Source organism: Triticum dicoccoides, chromosome 3B, assembly GCF_002162155.2.
Source record: "Triticum dicoccoides isolate Atlit2015 ecotype Zavitan chromosome 3B, WEW_v2.0, whole genome shotgun sequence".
Lineage (NCBI taxonomy): Eukaryota > Viridiplantae > Streptophyta > Magnoliopsida > Poales > Poaceae > Triticum > Triticum dicoccoides.
In genome coordinates this window covers 775,615,427-775,639,122 of record NC_041385.1, presented here as the reverse complement: position 1 = coordinate 775,639,122, position 23,696 = coordinate 775,615,427, and the positions used below count along the sequence as shown (strand labels likewise).

The 23,696-nt window shown below is 41.6% G+C and overlaps 1 protein-coding gene and 2 non-coding genes across 3 annotated transcripts; all 3 read right to left on the bottom strand.

The window, feature by feature from the left end:
- Positions 1–9,618: 9,618 nt before the first annotated feature.
- On the bottom strand, positions 9,619–10,422 carry LOC119282172 (ribosomal protein S7, mitochondrial-like). The gene has a single exon (XM_037562490.1). It carries the CDS (start codon positions 10,401–10,403, stop codon positions 9,957–9,959), a length of 447 nt encoding a protein of 148 aa, XP_037418387.1. The 5' UTR covers positions 10,404–10,422; the 3' UTR covers positions 9,619–9,956.
- Positions 10,423–13,327: 2,905 nt separating this feature from the next.
- TRNAF-GAA lies at positions 13,328–13,400 on the bottom strand. Its single transcript has one exon. It is a non-coding gene; the product is annotated as a tRNA-Phe (tRNA).
- Positions 13,401–13,815: 415 nt separating this feature from the next.
- TRNAS-GGA lies at positions 13,816–13,902 on the bottom strand. The gene has a single exon. It is a non-coding gene; the product is annotated as a tRNA-Ser (tRNA).
- Between the last annotated feature and the right edge of the window lie 9,794 nt (positions 13,903–23,696).

Below are 23,696 nucleotides of genomic sequence, written 5' to 3'. Positions count from 1 at the left end.
AGAGTTGGTGGTTTGAAACCTTTGTCCAAAGAGGAACGAGAGAAGATAAAGGATACCTAGGTGGCAATGGGTCTTTATTAAACAGGATTCGGATCCTTCTGATCGGGAAGTAAACTACAGCCAATCAGTAGACAATTCTGGTGGACATGAATACCGACCTGTTAGGTGAGAGAGTCAAAGCCGCTGCTTTCCTCTTCATTACAATTTTACGGATTTGACTCAGTTTGAGAGAGAAACCGCCTTGGGCTAGGAAGAAGAAGACCGCGGTGAACCATAAAAGCTAAAGCAGGTAGGCCTATTCCTTCTGAAAGATCCGAGGTCTTCCTCATCAGAGGCTCTAGCGCCTTACTTTCCTTCCGTTTTGCAATCCCGATTCGAGCTATGAGCTGTGGCACAAGCCAGTTGAAGAAACCATTCCTTTTCTTTCTTTTCAATGATCCTACTCGAGATAGGGAGAGTAAAAGCCCTCATTGTCCAACCTGTCTATCTAGTGAACTTTCTCCTTGCTCTAATGAACTGAACCCTGACTTATTTTGATTGTTACAGATCTAGCTATTTCTCTTACAAAGCCCCCGCTAAAAAGCTAGGAATCTAATGAGTTACGAAACACGAAAGTCAGAAGGACAGTAGGTTTAGTGAACCCTCGGCGCTAACATAGTTCAAAGAGTCGCTTCCCTTTCTATAGAGCCAATCTCTCCAAATTCCCGACCCAAAGCGAAAGCTGTAGATGCTGATTAATCACCCGTGGATCATAGGTCCAAAGCAGGACCGAGCAAAGCAGTATTCTAATAAATATGTAGTTGTGCCGACAGAAGTATAAGGCGCGCCAAGGGCAAAAAGACGAAGCGATTTCCTCTTGTTCGGGTGTTAAGCAAGCCTGTTGCCTCTTGTTGTTCTAGGGTCAGCAAGTAGGAAACAAGGCTTGCTTAACACTTGTCTTCTGTTCCTGTCCCCTTCCAAGTTAGGGGATGGTTCATGCCTTTTGAAATGAGATTCTGAGGAAGAAACGCGCGCTGTATCACGAGTTAGTAGGTCAATGAAGGGAACGATAGCTCAACTTGTTTTTATGAAGTCAGATTTCCCTTGTTTTGCACTTCGCAAGGGGATGACTTGCGCTTGCTGTAGCCTAACTTTTTATAGTTCGAAAGGAAGAAATACTCCATCTGTTTGTTCTTGACTTAAGTAGTTCCTGTAGTTAGGTTTCCTCAATCAAAGAGGAAGGAAGTATGATTCAAGTCACTAGTTTACTGGGTTTTTTTGCCTTGGTAGTCCGGGAGATACTGATTATGTCGGTACGGACAAGTTCGATTCGAGCAAACTATGGAGAAGTACAACATGCGTAAATTAGCCATTGGAAATGGAGGTACAAGCGAGCGACTAAGTCGATTTCCTTTGTTTTTGGCGATAATTAAACTAGAGAAGCTGCTGTGAGCGACGGGAAGCCATTTATTTTCATAAATGTGTAGAAGGAGAAACGTTTCTTTCCCTTCCTATTGCGTTTAGCAATGTGGATATAATATAGTGAAACATCCCGAGTTATATTATACATGGAGCAATGGCCCCCCTTTCGGGCGCATGCTTCCCCTTCTCAGTCTCTTTCGCACTGTTTGTTCACTCTGATCTGAGCCCTCATCCCTGGATGTCAGTAGCAGTTTCTTCTTCGATGAGCTCGACTCAGATATATCTTCCACCCGGGTGGCACAAGCAAAGAGAGATTGCGCTCTCTTTTCCGAGAGATTCTTTCCAAACTTGTCAAGTAGATGACTGGCTGGGTAGCGAGTACTACTTTATTCGCGGTACTAACCTCCCCTCAAGTCCCAGGAAGAGAGAAAGGATACCATATTACAAGTAGGTGGTTTCTTAGAGCTTATGGCAAAGAATGCCACCCGCCTTACACACACTCGGATGAAATCATCCTACGTAAGAAGACAAAAGGGATAAGAAGAAAGCTTCAGGTCTAATGGAGCAGCTTGACCGCTAGCTTCGACCTCCCCATTTCTACTTACGTTACTATGGATCAAGCATTATTACAGGAATCTCGGGCGAACCAGAAGGGACATCGTTCGAGCTTTAGTTAAGCGACTCATAAGAGGATCAATGGGCCTTCCCTTCTCCCTCTGTATGGATACAAAGATGGACATATTAGCATCTTAACGTATCTCACGGCTATCTTGGCTCATACTACCACCTCCAATAATCCCTTTGGTTGAGGCATCGAATGGCGAACCCCGACCAAAGAAAGGGAGTGCATTCCTTTTCATTCGATTTAAAGTAGATACACTATGTCTTTAACTGATTGTATTAGAAGCTGCCCTATCAAGAACCACCCTGTAGAAGCATCTCAACCACCTAACTCGAATAATCATATAAAAAGAGAAAACATAGTCCATCTATAAGAAGAGGCGTCTACTCCTCCATTCTCTCGCTAAGGCATTGGTTGAAAAGTGCATTTCAGATCGATAAGCTCAGAGTTGGGCTGTTTCTTGTATCTGATGGAGCATGAGGTTGGTTCAGCCCTCAAGTGGTGTAATAGCGGCTTTCGTACCAACAATCTTTTCCTTTCGCCAGAGGGCAATAATTCATTTCTAGTTTTTTATACGAGCTACGCATGACCTTGATTTATCTATCCAGATGGGAGGAGATTAAGGGAAACATTGCTTTTCATATTCTATTATAGGTCATCGCTGGGAGTAAGGAATCTAGTTAGTTAGATGCTTAACCCAATCCACCAACTCGTGCATGCATTTTATTCTTTGTTTGGTTTTCGGGACCCCACGTACTAGTGATGGTGGCAAAAAGTGAAGTGAGGCTACTGCAGTCACAGCCCTCTCAGCACCTCTATCAATCGATGATTCAGCATCGCAAGAGTCATGTTTTAGCTGCCCTTCATAACGTCCCGCTGCCCGATACAAGGCCAACAGCAGATCACCTCTTACTTAGTGCCAATTCTTTCAAAACTGGCATTTCAACTCTCTATTTTTTATGGCTTGGGCGTGATAATCTCTATTGTTTAAAAAGAAGAAGAAACACTAGCTGCCTGCATGAGGAGGTGTCTCTAGGGGTCTTTACGCAACCCGGTCAGAGCTAGGAAGAAGATTTGAAGGATACCACCAAAGGTTCATGCGAATGTGGAGTAGAAATTGATACTGTTTTTGCTTCTACTTTCTTTGTGAAAAGGTCCATCCTATCCTAATTATTTATTGATGTAAACTGCTTTTCCCTAATGTAGTGTGCTCAGTGGAGTAAGAAACCTATGCCTTTTTCTCATTTGCATGACTGTTCCTAGAATGTGGATCCCGTTTTCCCAAAGATACTTTATTTCCATCTGCATTCCTATTTGCTGTGGGCTTTGGCGCCCAACATTTCTCTGTTTCATTTCTTTCAAAACTAGCCTAGCTTTTCACTCGTGCGTAGGGGGAAGAGGAATCTTACTTCATATCGCTTGCAAAGCACTTATTAAATGGGGGTGCATTAATTCACTCGAAACTAGCCTTTGCACAAGAGAATTGCTCCTTTGTATGACCGAACCCTCGGCTTTGTCTCATTCAAGCTAGAAAAGTAAGAAATAGCTCAGCTCAGTCTTTCTCACGAGGTGGATTCGAACCACCAACAATGTCTCCTTTTAGTAGATCGTGATCTGTCGTCCTCCTCATTATAGTCCTCCTAGAATCATAATTTCGATCCCCATTTTCATTAGCTTGTAAATTCATTGTGTAAAATGACCATCTAACTAGAACTAGATATGAGCGTTATTTCTGCGGGTTGCTAGTAGTTTGTTTCATTATCCCTCCCCGTCGTCCTCTTGATTTTCATTTTGTTGGAGTTCGGGTGGGAGTTTCTCTAGCTCATCCTTAAAATGAAGGTTGATAAGATCAAATATCACTCTTCTTTGCCCTTCACTGTCATCTGTATGCTTGACGAAATCAATTAACCCAGCGTCTGTTGAATGAAAGTTCTCCGAGATTTCTCGTATGCATGTGTTTTTTACAGCCTCCGCATCTCCCACGTAGGCACATAATTTATCATAGAGCGGTTTAGTGAATTGATTGTTTTTGAAACTCTCAAATTGCTCGTCAATTCTAAAGTCCTTGATTGATTCGGCATATTGCCGAATATCTTCCTGATCCTGGGCCGGTCGGTTCAAGTCAATAGTTAAAGGAGTTTCATTGCTCCCACCCCCTTGGTTAACGCTATCACTAGATGATGATATCATTAGATTCACGTGTGGGGCTTTGTACGTTTTATCCCCCGAACGGGCAGGACTTTCCAGTTCTGTCCCTCCCATGGTCGCACAGCGGTCACGTCCATTCCAGGTTTCTTCCAAAATGGCCCTAAGAATGTGATAAACATACTGTGAAAGTGAGAGAAGCCATTCGAAAAGTTGTTCTGGTGCTATCCAAGAGCAAGAGAAAGAAACGGAAACCACAAATACTAAAGCGGTTGCTACTAGAACTATTAGAATAACCCCCCAAAAAACCCCAGTTAGTAGGTTCCCACCGAAGAGCCATCGAACCAGATTTGTCATTTTGATTTTCGTTTTGATTTTTAAGAAAGAGATTATTCACCTAGAGCTTCAGCTATGTCGAAGCGTGACTTATTTGCCGCTCCTTGGCTGTCAAACCTTCCAATTCCAATTCCAAATCCCCCCCCCGTCATCAGTCCTGTGTTGCCTATGCTTGCGCCCCAAAACGGTTGCTGACTTTGTACAACTCCGTAGGGCGCGCTACGGCAACTTTTCTAACTACACTTGCTGCTTGCTGGTTTTTCCATCATCCAATCCACAACAAATCGAATGAAACCGCTTCGGATTTCTTTTGATGAAAACCCTTGTTCCGCTCTCGCTCGCCGCTACTAACGGGGTCTCGGTTGATTTTCCTTCCTTTAGCTACTCAGATGTTTCAGTTCGCTAAGTTTGAAAAGTCCAAAGAGCGCAGACTAGCCACGGAGCTTGGATACGGCTTCCCGATCGGAGATCCATGGATCACAGAAAAATCTCTCCCCATGGCCTTTCGCCTCTGAAAGCGTCCTTCCTTCTCAATGCCCGGGCATGCATCCAATGCATGATTTTCGATAGCGTCGAACATGAGCGGACACCCACACAATCTCGATTTGACCCAGCAACACTTTCCACCTCTCTTCCTTCCCTTGGATCAGATAGGCAATCCTCACTTTTCCAAGACAGAAGAGAAGCAAGCAACGGATTGAGCAACTAGCGCGAAAGCCGTTGCGCGTTAGCGCATCCGTTTTCTTGCTTGATTTTTATACGATTTTTTGAGCAACTAGCGCGAAAGCCGTTGCGCGTTAGCGCATTCGTTTTCTTGCTTGATTTTTATATGATTTTCTGAAGTGATCTGTCCAACTAAGTAGAAAAGGACACTAGAGTGTGGCTACACGTGGTATAGGGCTGCTCGTCCCGCCTGGTGTTGAGGGAGCTAAAGTGGAACTCTCACATACATGTTCCTTAAGTTTTTAGCTCGCTAAATGATACAGTCCTCGCTGATGGATCGGCAAGTACTCCACGGTCAGCGGCTATCAGCTAACGTTATGGGCCGTTAGTGGTGGTTCATTGCCTATAGTGTTGTAATCCGGAATCCAAGTTTTGTGATAACTGTGTTGTTTACTTTCAGTGTTGTTTATTGTTCACAGCTGGATTGAGCTCAGTTGAGAGTGTCATGCTCTGTCAATATCTGTTGCAGGAGTTGTCATTCTCTGTTACTAGAGTTGTCAATCTCAGATGCAGGAGTTGTCAGTTGCAGCCATTCTCGCTGTGTCAAGCTTGTGACTTGCGTTGTATCAGGTTGGTAACAGCTTGTATCTTGATAGGACTGAATGTAGCCAGGAGTTGTCTTAGGTTAGTCTAATGTGCCAAAACGTTAGTCAAACCACCTCGGTTGTGTTTGTTCTGGAGAGTTCAGCTAGTCCGAGTGATCTGGGTTATCCTATGTTTTATCCCTGTTTCGATCTTTTTTTCGACTATAGGGGTTTTGTAGCAGCCCAACAGCATCCGTGTGACAGAGAGTCATATTAAGGCTATAATAATGCTTTCCCCCCCTTGCAGAAAAAGTAGGAAAATGGACTGAAATTGTTGGATAAGTGGATTTGCAGTATCTCAACAATCAGAACAGCGAATATTCCATCATCCAAACTAAGCTTCCTCAGATCCTAACCCATTGGTCATTATCGAGCCTCGTGACTCCGGCTGTGTTGATATCTTCGTATTACCTGTTATCATTCTATCTATCTGGTTATTGCTTTATGTGTTGGTTGGTATTTCACTCAAAAAAGTTTAAGTAGAAGTGATTTCTTCCTCATTAGCTCCATTTTGATTCTCATTTGCATCTTGTGATGAATGAAGTGAACTTGAGCTCTCTAGTGCTTCTATTTTCTCTTCAAAAGCATTTACTAGTATTCGATGAGATTCTGAAAGACCAGAAAGACAAGTGATATGAACTGGTTTTGTATCCACCCACTTTCCTTCGTTATCTTCAACTCTTTCTCTTTTGGTAGAGGAAGGCATTCCCAGTATAAATGATGATTCTTGCTTTCGTATTGTTAATGTTTTCAATTTTACACGGAAGGGGTTTGTGACCACTACCATTTTAGTAAGGGATTTATCCTCATATTGTTGGAGAAACTATTCTTTGCTAACATGGCTCAGCCTAGCAATGGCTGGGAATTTCTTGTCCCAGAATGCAAAAAAAAATGTCCGCCACTTTGTTGCTTTCAGCATGTTTTCTAATGAAGTCAAGCCCCTTCTGGATGTCCGCTGCTGCACTATGTTGTGTCTTACCATAGACAAGAGGCATATACACCTTCTTCACCAACTTTCAGTTAAGGTGACGGCTAACGGCTACCTTGACACTAGCTTCCAGAGATTATGATGGAATCTCCTCTTTGAAGTCCTCTAATAGTGAGGAATATAGGTCATATACTTGATCCTCACCATCAACCCATCAAAAGTTAGTACGCACTGCTAGATCCTGGAAATAGCTCATTATCTGGTAAGCAGACGAGGATGCATCACATATATATGTGACATCCGCAACCTCAGATTTGGGTTTAGCATTTACCTGTTTCCTTCCATCCAACCTGGGAAGGGATCCCTCCATGTGCTCTCTATGACACTTGGCATGATTGTTACCACCGGTATCTCTCCTCGCATGCAGTTGATGACCATCTCGCCCATGGGCTTTGTGAACACATAAGTGTCTTGCCAACCATAGAGTTTGGCCCTATGAATAAATAAATTGCACAAATCAAATACTTCATGTGTGTATTCGTATCTACAGACATGAGAAAGTAACAGGGAAATACTAGAATACCTCGACTACCTAACTCTTTCATTTCTTGAGTAACAGAAGCAGAGGCAGAAGAATGCCTTCTGGAGTAAAAAGGCAACTTGATCTCAGCCTCGATATCCAACACGGTATTCTGATGTGCTGAAAAATATGAGGAACCTATCCCCTTTGTTATGGTATCCCCTAAGCAAAATGGCTTCTCTAGTATCAAACCTTGCCTCTGCCCATTCACGTATGCTGTTTGGCCAAAAACATGACATGCAAACATATTGCTAAAGCTTGTTTGTAAGCTTTTGAGGTTAATAGAAACAGGTTACCATTTGATTTCGACCACAAGAAACTCTTATTTCGCATTCTGACCTGTTGATACTTGCAAGAAGAGCTTCAGTCTTCGAAACCGCTGCGCGAAACTCATTATCCGGAATGGCCCCACGGTGTTGATGTCTAGTGCTACATCATACCTGCAAGTTGCAATACTTTTCTTGCTATGGAATGTGAACTTACACATTTAGTAATGGAAGCAATCCTTGGTGCAAGACTAGTATAGCTTCACGAACCTCTCATCAAAAGTGGTATTTGCTGCAGAGTTTACGATAACATCCACTTCTTCCGCGATCTCTTTGGCTAACTCAGGAGCAATGCCAATGTAGGCTTTCCTGAAATTACGAACGACTGGAACCTTCTTGCTTAATACAAAGCTGTGGTAGTTTTTCCCATGGATTTCCTGTAAACATCTGAACAACCTAGTATCTTCTACCTGTATTGCAGACGGAAAATATGGTCATTTGCATGAAGAACAGAAAGTAGTCTGAAGTAATCATCATACCTCGTTCTTCAATCTTTTCATGGCTGCTTCATTGTCCTTGATCAACACGTATATTTTACCAACATAAGGATTTTTCCTTAAAATGGGATCGATAAGAACTGATGATCAGAATCATACAAAGTAGAATGGAAGAACAAAGGAAGGAAGTCAGGTAGCTTAGAGCAAGACAAAGGCAGAATGGAAGAACTTCCTAAAAGTGGGGGGCCAAACAGAAACTGTCTCACTCAAACTGGCATTTGAAAATGCTACCCGCCCTTCCCCTATTTCTGCATTTCATTCTTCTATTCCTTCTTCTTGCTTTTCTAGTTAAGCTGCTCATAAACTAGATCCATAAAACTCACTCAGCTACTGTCTTCTTTCTATAATTGGTCTCTAAGTCCAAGTAATCGATAAAGTCTAATCCTCTTCCCAGCTCCGCCACCTCCTTTCTACCGAGTATGCTCTACTTGAAAGAACATATTTATCAATAAATAAGTGCATTACTATATTCACAGCTACAAACTAAGCCTAATTTCCAATATGTCATATGTATCACTTTGATGTTGTGGGATCACTGGCTTCTTGCTCAACGGATTTCGCTTATGCACTTGACTTGAGAAGGGCGAAGCCTTCATGACCGGTACCGGTATCTGTTCAAGAAGTCAGTACTTATGCGGCACTGAACAAAGGGTGAGATCGATGAAATGCAATACATGTTTGAATATTTCCTATCTTCTTCCAGCCATCAAACTTGTTCAATTCGTTTTCTTGAGATCTGTGGAATAGTGATATCATACTTGAATCCACATTCCCAGTATTTGAGGAAGAAGTAGAATCTTAGTCCTTTCGAATTTCTAAGTTGGGAATTTGATATCGACTAAATCAAGAAACTCGATTTCACTATGATATGACCACTGAACCCTTTGATGCAACATTTCTTGTTTCCAGAAGATCTCGGATGGTTTCTGAAGCTTCCATGATCTTGTAAAAGAAAGAAACCCTTTCTATAAGTCATGAAGACGTGGACCAAAGGACTAAGAAACTACACAATCTATTGATTGACTGAAAAACTCAAGCTGAGTAACTTGCTTGAATGATCGCTCCGGCTCTGGGCCGTCTGATCTTCGGGATGCAGAATAGGGGATCGCTTGCCAACCGTTAGTTAGGACCAGTGAAAACCCACGCTTGGTGAAGGCAAAGTTTAGTTTGGAGATCTAACAATTCCTTATGTCGTGTATCCTCGATTGATGCAGCCTCAGATGCTTCAATTGTAGATTTGAGTATTGAGCGAAAGGTTACACCACCTATAGGTTCTGTATTACAGGCCAATCCTACTCCACTAGTACCAATAGGCGTCATAGGGGAAAAAGCACAACACCTAGGAATAGGAATCAACAACACAAAAACTTTATGAGAAATTACCCAGCAAGAAAACGTATGCGCGTGGGCGCAACGGATTTCGCTCCCGTGCGCTCATCCCTTGCTTGTTCTTTCGGACTAGCACACTTTCCCTCTCTTTGAAGTAGATTTCTCAGCTCCACGAGTCAAACGAAATAAGGCGAAAGGCCCACTACTTCTTCATTCATGGCTTATTGATTTGATTGATCCCCCTTTCGTATTCATTCGACCTGAGGTGAGGTTGGAACAAGAGTTTTCATAAAAAGAATGGTTCTTTTATGCAATTATGAACGGGCAGGCCTCTTGTGGATTCCTCCAACTCTATGAATGAAGGGGGGAGTATGAGGAAGGCCGATTTTCTTTCTATATGAAGATGAAAAAAGGATCCGGGTCAAACATTTCTTACTTTTGTTGAGTATGACTGAATGAGGAAGAGCTCCTTATGTGGTATCACTTTACCACCATCTGAAATGCGCGAAACTCCGATTGGTGGAAGCCAGTCCATGAAGATTCTCCCTTCTCTTACGTGAAATTCCCCTCTTTCGGTAAGCATCTAGTATCTCAGCAAATGAACATTTCTCTAAGCTTATCCTGTAGCTTATACGTCGTTTGAAAGCTGCTCCAAGGATCCAACGAATAGCTAAGGTTTGTTGACAATCCCTGGCTACAATCCCAGGAACATCATCAATAGTACCTGCCACTCCTACTTTGACCACTTCGCATATTGGCTTTATATTATCTACGGCGTCAACCATAAGTTTTATTACATCGCGTTCAGTTCGAGCTAGGCGGTGAAAAGTTTTATAAACAATAGCACGAACTCTCGTTCTTTTACCATCGATCATGCGAAAGTTTACCAATTTCTTGATCAATTCTTTTTGCTCACCATCAAAGTCCCCCATATAGCTGAGAATTTCCGAGCAATTGGAAGCTGCTTTCGATGACGAGGCCGATAAATTGATATTACGCGATCGTTACTATCCATCTTTTTCAGCTCTGCTCCCGAAAAGAGAAAGGAAAGGAGACTGAGATAGGGGTTGTCCTTGGTTTTTCCAAGGAAAGCCTGATTTAGCATGTAACGTGAACATGAGCGGACACCCACACAATCTCGATTTGAAGAAAAAGTACCATACCATTGTCGTTTTTAGGGCAAAAAAGAATGGGTCATCTTTGTCAATTGATAACTGAGTGAGAGAAGACAATCACGTTCTTAAAGCGGTCGGTTCACCGGATTCACAACCTTCCCCTATTGGCCGGCTGCCCGTGAAACACATAGGCTCCTATCGCATTTATCGATCGAGAATGGTCTCATCACAGAAACACTTTCTATATGTTATTTCGAGATTCGAAGAAGCAAGTTTATAGGGCATATAGTTGTTTTTTTGTAGGGTGAGCCAAGATCTTATCTTATTTGCAGGTCGTATAAATGAAATGTTTGGAAAAATCATATAGAATTTGGAGGTGCACAGTGTCTTACGGGGCTGGCTCACAATACAACAATTATCGCTACTGATTCCAGATAGAATGTTGATACCGGTGGAAAAGCACTTCTTTCTATGTATAGGGAAGTGAACTAAAAAAAAGTGTCCTTTCTCGATACATAACATTGTATAAGTCAACCCAAGTCGCTTCTTCATCTCCGGGAATCCGGTAAGGTACTTTTGGAACACCAATGGGCATATTAGATTAATATTATTATATTTCAGTAAGAAAACTACACTTTAATATATAAACATAAGAATGGAAGAGAAAGAAAGAACCTGAGAAGAGCTTAGTTGGAACTCTTTACCGGGATCATAGGGGCTATGCTCCCCTCTCTCTGTCTCAGTCCCAGCCAACGGCATAGCAACACCTACTCTTCCTTCTGATGCAGCCTTCCTGGATCCATAATTTGGCTTCCTCGTTTATTGATTGCTTGCAATCGCCACAACACCATTGAGTGAGCGTCATAGAATCCTCAAGGCGTGAAGTAGAAGTTCTTCGAACCTTGATTGTGTGTGTTCGTGCCCACTCCAATAGAGCATTTGACCCTGTGAGCTTTGACTACGAAAGCTACTTATGTCAATCAGTATAGCCACTAGAGGGATTGGAACAGGTATATTCCTTCTCAGACAGTACTTTAAGACAAACACGGTTCACAAGGTGGATTTTCTATCTATTAGTTGACTACGGAGCTTCCTCATCCCGACCTATCTATATGTGAAAATCTCTCCGCCAGAATCTTCGTAGTAGTAAGTCGTGGGTTACAAGTTGTCCCTTCCTCAAACCACCCCGCAATAGATATAGGGTTTACCAACCTCAGGCATGGACATAGACACCAGATCATTTTGATCGAGGACCCATTTTAGGAATAAAAAGGATAGAGACCAGACGTAGTCCAATCGGAAGGTCGTGCTTTAGAGAAAGACTTGTGTTCTATAGGAACAGCTGCCTATGTTCACCCGGCTGCCCTGCCTGTCGCAGAACCGCTGTGAAGCATCCATTCTATTCAATTAGAAATAGCATCTATAACTAGTAGTAGACGGTTGCTTCGAGGTCTCACAGGTCCTGCTTAAGCGAAAATGTAGTTGTGGAAGTAGTCTTGCCCACTTTGCCTTACGCTCATAGAGATCTATAAGTATCCCTCTTGTCTAAGTAGGTAAGTACGCTCGGCCCAGTACTAAACTTTAGCATTAAAGCCAGAGTCCTTCTTTTCATGAATGTTCAGGAAGAAGAGAATCCCTAAGTTAGAATTGAATGCCATCCCATTTCCTAAAGAAAGAGATTTCCAATATACGTGAATCACGAAAGAACCAATGCTGTAACTTGCTTCATCCGGCATTCTAAGTAATCAATGAGATTTTCTTCCTCGAGAACAAAAAGCTACACGAGGAGAGCCTTGTTTACTGATATGTTACTAAAAGACCAGAGGTGATGGCCTCTGAATTGCAGGGTATGGAAAGTGGGTGTTAATCAACAAGATTATCTACATTTGCGGAAACCACTACTGGAATAAAGTTAGATCTTTATTTCATTTCAAGGAAAAGTTTCAGGGTTTAGCCACCACTCAGACAGTAGTGAAAAATAAAACTAACTCTAGGCGAAAGTGCATGGAGGATCTGTGATTCCTCCTACCTTATGAGCCCTTACGAAATGCCATGTTGAATGATGGACAAATCATGGGTGTCGGCGGTCTAGTCAGAGCATTTTGGAGCACCTGAGCGGGCAAAGTAGGTTGACCCGTCCCGAGGGGGAGGGAACAAACGGGCAATTGAACACCATAGGGCACAAACGAATCGCCAGTAACGACCTGTATATATCAGGCAAGAGGTGCTACTCCGCCCCGGAATCCTGCGTGATGGTTGGTCACCTTACCAATAATCTTCTTAATGTTGGAGAAAATGAGGATCATTGACTTAAATTGGAATTGATACCTAGAAAACTTGGTTCTAGCTTGCCACCCCAGAAGGCAACGTATACACAAGTATAGACTATAGGTAACACTGTAGGGTACAGCCTTGGGTAGTCTTAGGGTTTTCCAAGATATGATATGATCGGGTTATTTATTAGAATTGGAAATAGCTAGACGAGTAAGTAGGCTTTAAAAGGACGAATAAAGTAGGCCTTCTAACTCAAAGACTCCAGCTTAAGGAAAGACATGCAACATTGGTGATCAACGTATGGAATTTCCGCTATTCCGTTCCGGGAAAACACTTGTTTTTTCACGTTTTTCCTTCGCTGTTCTTTCCTGGATTTTTTGTTGATGATTCTGCCCCTTAAAAAAAGCTTTTCCCTAAAAAAAATGTGGCCCTTTTCTTTCCCAAAAAGGCATTCATTGTTCGTTCTGTGCCAGGAACCAGATTTGAACTGGTGACATGAGGATTTTCAATCCTCTGCTCTACCAACTAAGCTATCCTGACTATTTATTGTGCATCATCCTAGTAGAGTACTTGTATCTATGTCAATTAAAGGGACTCAAAAAGAAAAAAGTATTCTCAAATTGGACTTAGTAAATATCAGGATAATGATATGGATTGTGAATGACTTACTTAATAATAGGGATTACTTGCCTATACTATAATATGTTCATTTGTATGAATGGGATAAGATCCAAAGAAGTCAGTTCGGATCCGTTTGTGAAAGAGTAGAATAAGAAAGATAGTGAATCTTGTTTGAACCATTAATGAAAAATAGAGGTTGGTACAATAGTTAGGAAGTAAAATGGGCTTTTTATTGGGGATAGAGGGACTTGACCCTCATGATTTAGAAAGTCGACGGATTTTCCTCTTACTAGAAATTTCATTGTGGTCGGTAATGTTGGTGAATTAACAGAAACGGAAAGAGAGGGATTCGAACCCTCGGTAAACAAAAGCCTACATAGCAGTTCCAATGCTACGCCTTGAACCACTCGGCCATCTCTCCTACATAATCTTATTATTGACCAGAAACTGATTGAATAGCTAGTTCTCATATCACTAAAGTACAGGTACAACCGATCATAGGTTCCATAGGGAGTTTGACTTCCTTTCCAATTTCATATTTCTCAACAACAACTTCTCTCATCCCCACGGATCTATTCAAAATTCTGGAATCGTCCCATGTTTCTATTTCAATTGTATGGCGTGGCGTATACACGTTATGCAAACAGAACGTATGGTTACTTTACTCTATTTTCTCATGGCTTGTTAAACGTTTCTTTTTTCTTTTTGGATCATAACCAAATAAAAACTTCTCGAGTTATCAGAATCCGTAGTCAAATTCAGTCCTTGGTTATTCAAGTTAGATGAAATAGTAATAGTTTGGCTCACATTGGTATACTACGAAATCCAATCTGATTCAAATATTGAATATCTCTCCTTGTCGGGACAATTTAAGCAGAATAAAATATCTATTATCGATTTTTTAGAATCGAATTAGTCTGTTTTTTTGCTATTTCGTACTGTATAATTCCTTTGTTTATGGGATCATTTTCCCCGAGGGTTTCCAATCAATGGGGGCGTAGTATAGGTAGTTAGAGAGTGTAGGCTCCCCTAGCTTGAATTCTTTTTACCCATTCTTTGAGAGTGATAGGTTTGATTTTTCCGTACCGTAATAGAAGAGCTCAGAAGAAAGACCTAATTATATAAAAACACGACCATTCAAGCTAAAGATCAGAGGATCCGTAATAGGACTCTCATAGACTTGCCGGGAAATAGAAAATTTGGAATCGGCTTTTCTTTTGCGCTAAAAAAAACTAGAGGCCTTTTCCCTTATTATATGGCATATCCATACTTTAATAACCTAGTGCCTGATCGATTGAAAGCAATATTTACTGTTAGATAGAGAGATGCTGATAGGAAAAAGGATGCTATTTACTTATTCTCAAGAATATATAGAAAGGGAAAAGCTTAATAGCCACTATTGATCCCCTGAACAGAGCACATGATTCGGGATCATGTGCGATGTGAAGAGGTAGCCTAGCCTTTTATGAGAGTCAACTGGGAAGTGGAAAGGCAAAACCATTAGTTTAAGTTCCCGGCTTTAGTCCTCTTTGAAGTTCAGTCAACCATTTGAGTCAATTTTGAGTAAATAGTAAGACTTCGGATCGCACCATTCATAATGTTGCATCTCAATACTTGGCATATTTTTCCCACTGCTGGCTCAGAAATTCGCCTTGGTTTCACCGGAATTCGTTTATTTCGTTCATTAATTCATTCTGATAGCTACACAGAGGTCTTTCCTTACGACTCCCGTGCTTAATACGAAAAGCGGTTCTTGTGTGAAAAGTGCCAACTGACTATCTCCTTATTTTCTGATTGTTCTTCCGATAGGAATATTCCCTTGATCAGCTAACCTGGCCCAAGCATAACAATAGTGCATTTCCCCTTGATGGTACGATTTACATATCTTCTACCTCTGCTACTTCTGTTCAGGAAGGTTAGTTTAGGCACTCCATCCCTGAGGGCTGCATTAGCTTATCTTTCTAGAAATCCCAGCTATAAGCTAGATCGGTATAAATAGGGCATTAAGCAGCAATAACAGAGATAGCATCCATGAGTTTTTTAATCCATCCTTTAGCATCGCCTGACTCGGACAAGGTGTTTCCTTCCTTCGCAATACCCGGCCAGGGCAATGTAGCTATCCCAATAAGATATGAAAGCTGGGCCACACCTGAGCAAGGAACTTATACATAGAAGTAACAGTAAATGTGCAAGATTTGGACCACTGCCATTTCCTTAAACCATCAATCAACAAATTGAAATAGAGATATCGGTATCTTCCAATCTGCCACAAGGATCTAGTCGCCAGTATCTTTGCCTTCTTCCCAACTTATCCCAGCATTCCTTGTAAGCGTTGCTATCACTACGAAAAAGCAAGCCTACTTACTACGTGGTTTCCTCTATTGGCAAATACGCATATACTGACCTACTCACGTGCATATCTTGCATAAAGCCTTCCCCTAAAAAAACAAACTCGCCCGTATCTTCCTAGTCCTTGTTGCTAGCCCTACTCGACTTTACTCAACTATTTAGAAAAAGCTACTACTTGAATGCATACTTTTACTATTATTTAGAGAAAAAACAAAAACTATTTCTGAGTTTATGCCCCACCAACAGAGCAAAAGAACGCTCAAATGAGGAACTAGAATATGAAAGTGCAAAATATCCTACCGAACAAAGAAAGCACTATATCTCATTTTTAAAATCTGGTAAAAATTCTTCAACCTAACTCAACACAACTATATTTCGACTGTATATGTATGTTTGTAACGTGCCACAAAACCATCTTAAGATTAGATAGTTATCAATCAGCAAACGCATTGACCACATGCAAAAAAGAAAGACGGATCTCCTTCCTTTTATTCGGTGCTTTCCTTTTATAAGTCACTGCTATTCTTCCTTGACCCTTCTTACCTTTGCTAGATTTTGCATTCCCCTCATTACTATTCGGCTCAGTATTATCTTCACCTTTGGAATTGCTTCCACCAGAAGTAGACGACAAGTACCGTAGATGTCAGAATTTCGTATATAGCAAATTCAGGTAGTAAGTAATGGAACTGTAGCATGCAAAGGGACTGTACCATGGAAATTGAGAAGAAATCTCCATCAAGTTTTTCCATTTTATGCCATATGAATAAGAGATTCCTTTTAGTTAGAAAGCTCGCGTAGAAGTTTGCTATCAAAGACCTCGGTATTCTTTTCATCCGCGGTTTCCCACTTCTCTGTCTCTGGGTGAATGCCTCTACCAGAGGTTATGCGCCAGCTTGGGAAAGCCTTAAGTTATATCTTAATCTGTCTTGCAAGGTAGATTGGATCATGTCCGCGATAGAAGTTGCGGAGGAATGAAACGACGATTTCGGTATAGGAAGAGAAAAGGGATTGTGCTTTCGACCGTGGCGAGATAGGATAGACTTGGGATTCTTTCTTGGCCCTTGATTGCCAACACTCTGGGGCTGAATTAATTAATGAAACTAATAGGAAGGATTGGGATGATGAACTGGTGAGATTCTTTCTTTCGCTGACTGACCAAGGTAATTAATTCCTTCCATTGGCCAGGCGGGTAAGCAAGGAGACGACGTTCTCATTAAAAAAAATGAAATATGCCATACCGAATTCAAAAACAACTCCTTAAACTCCGTCGTTTACCGACATCCTCTCGGCTATCATACGTCCTCCGCTTATCTCTCTTAGGCATAGGCATCTCAACACTTCCTCCTTCCGAGTTGCTTGTCCGAACTTGGCTCTTTAGTAAAACGAAGGAGCTGCTAAGCTATTATTAGGTATCAATTTAGGAGCCTTTTGTCATTTCCAACTACATTATTGTGAGCATTCGGAACCCGTTCCTACGCGGTCATCAAATTGGCTTGCTTTGGACCCTCGATCGCAGCAATGAACTCAGCGTCCCACTTAACTTACTTTTGGTACTTTTGAATCTTGTCCCATCCCATAGCTTCACAAGTGAATCTACCTATGGATCCATAAAGTTGATCATTACTTTTCAAATTCTTATTTCATGTGTCCGCCATAGCGCTTATCTATCTCCTGGTCTGATTCATCTTTGGAATGTAACCGGACATATTACAAGGCGAAAAAACAGTGATTTCATCGATTCCGGATTGCCCAGTGTCTCCCTTTCCCTCTTTCCTTTCACTTTCCTCGCATAACGAAAGCATGATTTACCCGAGCCGAGTATCTTGTTAGAGTAGTAGATTCCGCGCTCGAGATGATGTGTGTGACCGGGCAGGAGATTCTTTTACTCCAAAGCCGTTGCGCAGGTTTGTGTGTGACAACTACGTCGATCAGTTTTTAAAGACGCCCAGAAACTATGTCTACAGATTCCGGCAGAGAGTATAAGTGGTGCCATCGGAGGAAGCTGACAACCTCAGAACAAGAATGGAAAAAGGATTGATTACTCGACGGAGTAGTACCAACAGGATATATTAATCACTAGGTTACGGTAATATGTGCTTGTCTCCGAAAAGAAGGATAAAAGGATAGATTAGCAAAGCAGTCACTCCCAACGGCAGATGAAAACGATACCGACACATCTACTAAATCATCTTAACAACCTTGAAGATACGGGATTATATAATCAACTCATTTAGTTGATAGATCATTATTGGATTCTTTTTATTGTGACCAAGATCCATGAAATAGCTCTCTTTATACTACGTTATAACTAGCGGATACTTCCCATTCTTATGTCTTCTTTCCTTATTACGACTCCTGTGCTTAGATAAAATACGTCGTTTGAGTTTGGACATAGCCAATTGCTACTTACGGTGCTAGGCCTTTTCAAGCAATGGAAGGCAGACTTGAATGCCAATCAGACATGGCCAGAAGCTTAGATAATATCACTAGTTTCTCTTGTTTATCACTTAATAAATAGTCTTATTTCTCCCAGGGAGTGAGGAGAGAAGATGACAGGTTGAGTAGAGAAAGGTGGGTCATTGTCCCAACGTAGTAGTATTTTTGTTTTCAGCTGATCTATATAAAAATAATAGAATAAATAAAGGCAAAGGATTTGGTTCAGTCGTCAAGTAAAGATTTCCTTTACCTAGAGTTGGGAACTCTGAATAGTTGTTTGAATACCGACTGCCTTCCTTGCGCTTCAATTCCTCTTATCCAATCCAACTTCCCCTGGGAGCCAAGCAGAAAAGCAAGTCCTCTAGTTATAGATGCAGTACTCACCTCACTAAACTTAGGAAGAACTAATTCAAGTAGAATTACAAATAGCGAGAAGTGGATGAAAAAGGGATCGAGCCTAGCTCGAAAACAGCTGCTCCTTCCCTCTTTCTTGCTTGCTTTACTCGGTATTCAGTGAAAGATTAGGCTTGGTAATTACAGTTACCAATGGTAAGGATTGGCACGTGAACTTTCCTTTTTATCGAGCTCGAAAAAGCAATGGGTGGGTTGGCTGTGAAAGGAGAGTAGAGTTTTTGAGTTTTGTAAGAAAAGTACTGGGTGAGGCTCCTCACATCCATAACATATTATCTATACTCTTTTTCAAGCATGCCTCTTTTTAATGACTCTCTTTTTCAACTTCATTGTGGCATTTCATTCTGTTATCGACTAATGGTTGACACTGGAGAAGAGAAGCATTGAAGGCTCCTTCCATAGATTCCAAAGCCCTGTTTGCTATTATCAGAATATTCTGACTCCCTTGTTGTCTTATTGATCTGACCAACCGCAATAACAACATTGCCATTCGGGGTTACGCGAGTCGGAGTATTAAATAAATGGAATATTCCAGCAGGAGCAACTGAACCATCTTCTCGTTGTCCTTCCATTCTTCTGACCCATAAAATAGCTCTTGGTCATAAGAATCCAGCCGGAGTTCGAAATCGGAGATAAGAATTGAATCGATTTCAGGCACTTCCCTCAAGCCGAAACCGGAACAGGAAACTTGTAACTTCTAGCCGAGAAGGATAAGAGAGGTTTGTCTTGCTTTGTATTATAGTGATTGTGTGCCAGGGGTCAGCGAAGAGACGGGACGCTATTGTCCCGGACTACTTGGACTAGTCTACTAGGACTCGGGGGAAGAGACTTGTTTGTGATAGGACGAGAGATCAAGTACAGTGTTCGGTTCAAACTAGGCAACCTCTTCGTTATAAGACCGAGAACAGTATATGCCCCGTCTCACCACTAGCTAGGGCCACCAGCATTAGGAAACTAAGGAAGAGTCGTATGGCTAAGGAATTCAGGGCTGATAGAGCTCTTGGGAAGAAGTCAGTATCCAGCTTTCTTTCATTGATATCACAATATCAAGCGAGGAAAGGACAGTCTTTCAAGAGAAGATAGGTCTGTTTTTCATTAAGGAATTGCGGCGAGTATTGCTTGTTTCCCAAATCCGGTATCAGGACCTGTCGATAGATGGGATGGACCCACCCGTTTGACTCTTATGAATTGATAGTTAGATACTATTGCTAAAGGGAAGTAAAGATAGTGGTTTGTGTTGCAAAAAGCTAGTTCAAGGTCAGGCTCCGTCAAACAGAGTCGTCAAGAACGAAAAGCTGAAAGAATGATGTGTCAAACAGTGATTGCGCATAGAGGTTAGTTAAGTATAGGAACTATTGTCCCTAACGAGAAGTATGCTGCTGTCCCAATAAAAGGATAGTTGGACGGTATCGATTGAGGGAATAGGGATAGGTGGTTAAACGTGATGCTGCGCCTAACTATATAGAACGGTGATCCATGAAGAGAAGTCCGCTAGCTATTAAGTCAGAGAAGTCATCAACCTATTACTAGTGTCAGTTCTGTTAAGAGAAGTCATCAACCTATTACTAGTGTCAGTTCTCTTCTTCCTCTCTACCAATTGAAAGTAAGTATTGATTTCGCCTAATAGGGACAAAGCAAAGTAGGGTGGTCAAGTACAGTATGCCTGGAGTTCGTAGTGCCCACTAGATATCATTGGCAAGTTAGAGAAGTCTTTCTCTCTTCTGAGATATCGTTGGTTAGTGCAGCGAGGGGCAACCATCATTTCTATTGCTCTGTAAAGAAAAGATAGGACAAGGGTCTTGCTCCACCCAATGGAGATAAAGCACGGGGATCCGTTAAGGGCGTATTAAATCGATAAGAAGCACTTGAATTCTAGTGGGCCCGGCTACCCAACACTAGCCCCGGATCATTTATGTATTATCAATTGATAGTAGGGGCAGGCAGGGGATCAGAATTCCTTAGAAGAAATTGGAAGAAAACCGTAGCGAAACGGTTGAACCTTAGCGAAGTATTTTGGGTTCATTACAACCTTCTCCTATTCAGAATCAGAGAATAGGAACGAAGTAGCTCACCTAAAGAGGAACTAAAATTCTTCTTTACTTCGATCAAGAAACTAGATTCTCAATAGAGTTGCTTACTACGAAAAGAAAGATGCCCCACCTTTAGTGATTAGATGGATCACTAGCCCTTACTCTCAGTCACTGATTCAAGAATGAATACCGAGACAGAAAAAACCCTTGCTGGTCTACTGCTTGATGGCTTTACATCGCTAAAGAATCCGTAATGGACAGCAAGAACTCTGAATCAAGAAAAGTACCAAATCGATTGGAAATGTACGCTCCCGTGGGAGTCGAACCCACCGCATAGGTGGCTTGTTCTACCGAGAGATGAACTAAGGAGCGGCAACCCCTACATCAGTTCTTTGTACCGCCCAGAAGGGCACGAGAGAAAAAACAAAACCAATAAAAGATCAGACGAGACGGAATTGGTAACATGAACGTCTTTTCGTCTTCTTGCCTTAGTTTCATATAACTCAACCTCGCTTTCCAAAAAACAAGTACTGATTGAGATTTCCCTTTTATGATGGCTATCCCGTTTCTATTACTTACTGAATTTCTTGTCTACTGGCTAGAAACTTGAAAGGCTTACCACGGGATCGAAGGCAGAAGAACTTTTAGGATTGGCTAGAGGGGAACTACTCCCCCAATCCCATTTTTTCACGGGAACCCGATGTTATTAGATTCTATTCATTCATTCTGAATCTTTTATCATATCGCTTATTATGGCTATCTTTAGAATTTCATTGACTATATATGTTTCTTTCCATATGAGCTATTCCCTTTGCTTTCAATCTGTCTTGTGCCACTCCAGCTTTCACTCAAGCCATTCTTTGCCTGTCGACCCTCACTCTTCCTCTTGCTTCCTTAGGAAAGAGCATAAAGAAGGCACCGAAAACAGGTGGGAAAGGAAAGGTATACTTTTCACAGCCGACAAGCGGCGCATTTAAGCCCTAAAGAACTAGCTTCCTGGAAAAAACTCACTCGATCACCGGCTTTCAGGGGATTCCCCACTTAAGAATAAAGGGGCATAAACTACGAAAGGGCTACGTTCACTTGATGAACGGTAAAAGGTATTCTATTACATAACGAGAGCATACGAGCGGAATACGATACTATCGAGCTTTCCAAAAGTGTGAGCTGAAATTCAAGGGTAATCGCACCCTTGACTCTATCACAAGCTATTGGAATTGGCTGGAACTTTCTATACCAAAAAGGGATATATAGGGGTTTGTTTTATTGATGCAATAGAGATCTTTCATAGATGGATCCCGATATGATCTTATTGATACGAGAATTAGAATCAAATAAAAGTGTTTTCTAATGCATGCACTCTTTTCTTTAGGTTAATCAGCCCTTACTTGCATTGATTTAAAGGTCCTATTTCCCATTCCTTGCAGACTTGGTAATCTAACAACCCTTCAGGGGAGAGGATTATAGGACACCGTAGCTTATCTACCTTGATTTCCGAAACCAGAACTACTTCGGCCTTCCCTCAACTGATTGACCTAGCCGACCTATAACTTATGCTGTGTATAGATTGACAAATTGCTGGGTCTACCCTCAGGGCGCCCTATAACTTATGCTGGGTGCCAGGGAAGAAAAGAAAGGGAAAGCGGTCTTCTTCAAGCCGAAGGGGAGCCCGGATAATTGAATGAAGGTTGGGACAAAACTCCAAAATAACAAATCCTTTCCTACTAGTTTGTTGTTCCGGTTGGGAAAGCAAGAAATGGGATAATCATTTCCAGTCAATTTCTCCTAGTTTTCCTTCTGGAATTCCAGTCAAAAAATCAATGAAATAGGATTTGGATCAGAAAATCAGGAGAAGAAAAGCAACCGAACCATAGATCCTGCTTTGTCCAACCCTCAATTACCAAGTTCTTACTATCTAACCTAGCTTTTTTCCATCTATCTAACCTTTGTCTATGAAACCTCGAATGCCTCTATACAGTGACAAAAATAATGTTGTACCTGTAATAACATCTCTTGATACCAGTATTCTAGCTTATGGTTCATGTGGGATTCCTTGCTAATTCCTATAGCTCTTCTTTTGCAGATACATTAGCCTCTATGATTTTGATTACCGAGGGACTCTGATACCAGTCTTGGTGCAATCGTCAGGGTCACCCGCCTACAGTTTTCGCCATAGAAACTTTACAAGATGTTGATGGTTATGATCCTAAAAGGTATGATGACATATAGAAATTCCAAAATAGGTAAAGTCACCACCATAAGCTGAGGTGAAAGATCGAGTTGTACTTTTCAAAACTCTGCCCTGTTTATTATCTGTGGTGATAAGTTTTACATAAGATCATTTGACGGGATGCACCTTATCAGGATGCAGATCTAGATCACAAGTAAGCAGTGATGCGCGAGACGGCTCTATCTCTTTTCACAAGTACAGATGGCCATCAAAGATTAGCAAAGCTATACCAAAAATAGGTTCACGTAAGAAAGTGCCTATTAGTTTGCGTAGGAATGCCCGTTTTAGTTTACGGAAGAGTGCACGTAGAATAACAAAAGGGGTTATTCATCTGAAAGCCAGTTTCAACAATACCGAAATCAAGGAATCTCTCCGGGAAGACAGTCAAGGAAAGGGAAACATTACTCTACTAAGAAATAAACTCGTACAAGAAAGAAGAGACTTGGATTCCGAATTCCAATCTTTGATCCAGTTTTAGGCCAGTGCTCAAACTTGGAGAGAAAGAGCTTTTCCCTCAACTTCACTCCCTTGACTTGACTCCCGACCGATGATCCTACTAACATCATTTTGACAGCTATGGATATGGAATTCAAGCATGCATAGACACCGACCATATAGATTCTCTGACCTCTGCCCTGGAACCCCACATCGGGAGGCTGCCAGTACGTACTGCTATTTGAACTCGATACCCAGTCCGCTGATAAGAAAACTTATGTTTCACTTAGGTGCTGCCAGTGTGGAAGAGTAGATTCGAGCCTC